General features: G+C 38.4%; 1 protein-coding gene across 1 annotated transcript in view; it reads right to left on the reverse strand.

The window, feature by feature from the left end:
- ATP2A2 (ATPase sarcoplasmic/endoplasmic reticulum Ca2+ transporting 2) overlaps positions 1-4,800 on the reverse strand; it is a 67,819-nt gene that overhangs the window by 51,919 nt on the left and 11,100 nt on the right. Inside the window, exon 5 of the mRNA XM_023516828.1 lies at positions 1,847-1,985. Coding sequence (XP_023372596.1) covers positions 1,847-1,985 — 139 coding nt within the window. The remainder of the gene's footprint in view (positions 1-1,846; positions 1,986-4,800) is intronic.

Genomic DNA, 4,800 nt, shown 5'->3' on the forward strand with positions numbered 1-4,800 from the left:
TTTACAGTATCTACTTCCAGACTTTGATAATTATACTAGGGTTATATGTAGTTTAAGATTATGTACTTGACTTTATAAAATAAGCACTCAATTATTTGGAAGTGGCATTTCTGCAACATTGTCCCAAACAGAACAGATAAAAATGTATGCATACAGATATAGTGTTAAAGAGAATGATAATACACATGTGACAAAATGTTAACATTTGGAGAATCAGGGTGAAGGATAGGAGAATTCTTCTTAAATGTGAAATTACATCAAAATAAAAGTTTTAAAAAATCTAATAGCTAGGCCAGGCATGATGGCTTATGCTTATAATCTTGCACTTTGGGATGCTGAGGCAGGAATACTTGAGGCCAGGAGTTTGAGACCCCTAGACAATAGAAGACCCTGTCTCTACAAAAAATTAAAAAAAATTAGCTGAGTATGATGGTGTGCTCCTCTAGTCCCAGCTACCTGGGAGGAGAAGGCAGGAGGATCACTTGAGCATGGAAGATTGAGGTTGTGTTTTGGCAAAATTTTATGTCACTGAACCTTCTAGCCAAAGATGAGTGAGGTCTCGTCACAAAAAAAACACACACACCCCCAACCTTCAAGAGCCAGAATGCTTCATCCTGACTTACAATTTTGTTAACACTATGCTTAAATAAACTGTGAAGTCATTTACACACACACCATAGTCCCAAATAACTGATTTATTGGCTTATATGCAACAGTCCCCTTTTATCTGAAAGAACAAAATTTATGAATGAAAAACATATTTATGATGAGGCAATTTCCTTTCAGAGGCCAAAGTTGTATAGCACAGGCTATGAGATGCAGCTCTTTCAATCCTTTTCATTAAAAATGAGTAAGATAATAACAGACAAAGCATAGCTCCAAGTCACTGAAAAAGGATTACTATGAGACAATTTACAAAAAGATACAAAGAGTATTCTAAATTCAAAAGAATTCTAAACAATACTATATAATAAAATTTCCATAAGTGAAACAGTCAAAAAAACTATCAAGATACTCTAAAACAGTGAGGATACTGACTCCCTTGGAGGTCTGTGGAGAACTCAAGACTTGCAATGGATTCATGGAGTCCTTGAAGTTGATCCTTAGAGTCCACTCACAGACACCCAGGTGAATGTGATACAAAAGTATTTTTAAGCCTAGTTTTTATTAATTTATTTTTTTGACACACAGTCTCACTTATCACCCCCAGTAGAGAACCATGGTGTCACAGCTCACAACAACCTCAGACTCTCGGGCTCAAATGATTCTCTTGCCTCATCCTCCAGAGAAGCTGCAACTATAGGCATCCCTCACAATGCCTGGCTATTTTTAGAGACGAGGGTCTCTCTCTAGCTCAGGCTGGTCTCAATCTGCTGAGCTTAGGTGATCAGCCCACCTTGGTAAGCATAGTTTTTATAGAGTCAGGAAATTACCCTAAGCCATCAACTCAATTTAATAATTACAAGTATGACTTAACATTTGTTTGTGCCAAATACCCAAAAAGAAAAAATTGTATAGCCATTAGCCAGTATTCTAACAAACTACTCACTGCAACTGTCAAATATTAAGCTTTATCTCTCTAACACTGGTGTTCTACAATGTATTTAAATTAGTAAGTAGAAAAATTAAAAACACCTTGTTTAAATACAAAAACCTTATCAACAATATGAAGGGAGGCAGTAAAACATTTCAAAATTTTGCCAAAACAAGATTTGCACGATGGTACTAAAATGTGTTGATATAACTGATACATGAAAACAATCACTTAGATATAATTATAAGCTTGAGAAAAAGACTGCATCCAGAAATACAAGCTAGAATAAAAGAAATGTCAAACTTAACTTACCAGCAATTTCTACAATATCACCAGGAACTATGTCTTTAGCTTTAATCCGCTGTACACTCTTTCTGTCCTGTCGATATACTTTGCCCATCTCAGGCTCATACTCCTTAAGTGCTTCAATTGCATTTTCAGCGTTTCTTTCCTGTATAAAAGAATAGATTTATAAACACCTGCTTACCACTGTATTTTGAGCCTAGGGAATACAATTTTAGAGTTATAATCTTTTAAAAAAGAGAAAGAGAGAAGTACACTAATAACATCTTTATGAAACTCACATTTTAAGGCAATAAACAATTTACAAGGACACTTAAAATTTTTTTTATTAAAAATCAAAAGACTGGGCTCAGCACCCGTAGCTCAGTGAGTAGGGTGCTGGCCACATACACTGATGCTGGCGGGTTCAAGCCCAGCCTAGGTCTGCTAAACAAAGATGACAACTGCAACCAAAAAACAAAAAGCCAAGTGTTGTGGCAGGCACCTGTAGCCCCAGTTACTTGGGAGGCTGAGGCAAGAGAATTGCTTAAGCCCAATAGTTTGTGGTTGCTATGAGCTGTGATGCCATAGCACTCTACTGAGGGCAACATAGTGAGACTCTGTCTCCAAAAAAAAAAAATTAAAAGACTGGCAGTGCCCATAACCCAGTGGGTAGGGCGCTGGCCACATACACCAAGGCTGGTGGTTTGAGCCCGTCTCAGGCCAGCTAAAACAATGACAACTGCAACAAAAAAAATAGCCGAGCATTGTGGCAGGCGCCTGTAGTCCCAGCTACTTGGGAGGCTGAGGCAAGAAAATCACTTAAGCCCAAGAGTCTGCTGTGAGCTGGGACACCACATTACTCTACCGAGGGTGACAAAGTAAGACTCTGTCTCAAAAAAATAAAAATAAAATAGGGTGGCGCCTATGGCTCAAAGGAGTAGGGCGCAGGCCCCATATACCAGAGGCAGTGGGTTTAAACCCAGCCCTGGCCAAAACCTGCAAAAAATAAATAAGTAAATAAAAATTAAAATTTAAAAGATAAGCACCCTTAAGGAAGATAAGGGAAGGAAACCCATAATGAAGCAAAGCCATTACAGAATCTGCTACTGTCTCAAAAATAAATAAATGAAAAATTAAAAGATAAGCACCCTCAAGGAAGGTAACCATAAGGAGGAAAAGCCATTACAGAATCTGCTATACCTCTTAAGCATATACCTCCAGCCATACCCCCACTGTTTAAATCAATCCTGTCTCACGTGAAAGTTAGCATAACTTCACAAACTAAGGGTAGGCTATCTACATTCAATCTAGTCTCTCCTCTGAACAGCTATGTGACTATGGATAGTTAAACATACAGGTTTAATGTCTATCAAAATGAAGATACTAGCTAATAGCACCTACCTCAACCCTGGTGAGGATTAGAAGTTATTTCTAAAATGCTTAGACTATGTTTTAGCACATAGTAAATGCTAGAGTGTGGTATTAAGAAAATCAAGTTATAGCTTACAAATTCTAAGAACCATCTCTTCAGGGATAAAGACCAATGGCTGGAATCTCAAAGTACTGTCAGTCACATACTATACTTAGCATAATATCAATAACATACATGAACATATCAAGATTTAGTTACAGTTTTTCTTCTCAATTTTTAAATCAAAGATGTAGAATCAATTTGCCTGAAGAGAACTAAATAACACAAAACTGAAAGCTAACTGCTTCAATTTTGACATATGCACCCTGCAAAAAGTATAGACAATCTTAAATTTGAAAAATTCATGCTAAAATTAATTTCAATCCCAGTATCAGACATGCTTGAAGAACAAGTTTATCTGCATCACCTTATAATTAACAGTATTACTAGAATATTTAACCATAATTTATATCACTACTGTAAAAGTCCCTCAGAATAAATTCGAATGTTACTGACATTAGAGAAAGAATACATTCTGAACATTGTTGGTACTCAGCTAAATTTAAAACAAACTCCTTGCTCTGTAAGATTTCCCCTCCTCTAAACTTTTCTGTTTCCAACATCACATTGGGTAGAATTATCTGGACTACTTAAGGTTAAGCAGCTATCCCAAGAGTACCGTACAGGGTGGCCATAAAGTTCATATGCAAAAGTTAACTATTTATTTTGCTCCTACTAAAACCCAGCGAGACCCATTTAAATTAAAAGCATACAGTTAAACTACCTCGGACCCGAGGACAAAAATGACAACTAAAACCACTGCAATAGGCCAGGCGCGGTGGCTCACGCCTGTAATCCTAGCACTCTAGGAGGCTGAGGTGAGCGAATCACTTGTGCTCATGAGTTGGAGATCAACCTGAGCAAAAGCGAGACCTCATCTCTACTAAAAATAGAAAAACTGAGGTAAGAGGATCATTTGAGCCCAAGAGTTGAAGGATGCTGTGAACTATGATGCCACAGAACTCTACTGAGGGTGACATAATAAGATTCTGTCTCAAATAAATAAATAAAAATAGAAAAAACTAACTGGGTGTTGTGCCAGCTACTTAAGAGGCTGAGGCAAGAGATCAGATCACTTGAGCCCAGGAGCTTGAAGATGCTGCGAGCTATGATACTACAGCACTTTGCTCAGGGCAGCGTGACAGAGGTCAGGGGGAAAAAAATCCTAAAAAAATTAAAGTCCTCAACAACATTTATCTACAGAATAATTATGTGAATGGGGGAATGTCCTTATGTTTCTATAATAAAATTAGCTTCCATTCTGTATGAAAAGCCTAGGCAATTGGCTTGGCGCCTGTGGCTCAAGTGGCTAAGGCGCCAGACACATACACCTAAGGTGGTGGGTTCAAATCCAGCCTGGGCCTGCCAAACAACGACGGCTGCAACCAAAAAAAAGCTGGGTGTTGTGGTGGGCACCTGTGGTCCCAGCTACTTGGGAGGCTGAGGCAGGAGACTCACTTGAGCCCAGGCGTTGGAGGTTGCTGTGAGCTCTACCGGGGGACAGCACTCT

The sequence above is a fragment of the Otolemur garnettii genome, unplaced genomic scaffold (assembly GCF_000181295.1).
Source record: "Otolemur garnettii isolate 467f Iridium unplaced genomic scaffold, OtoGar3 scaffold00099, whole genome shotgun sequence".
NCBI classification, from domain to species: domain Eukaryota; kingdom Metazoa; phylum Chordata; class Mammalia; order Primates; family Galagidae; genus Otolemur; species Otolemur garnettii.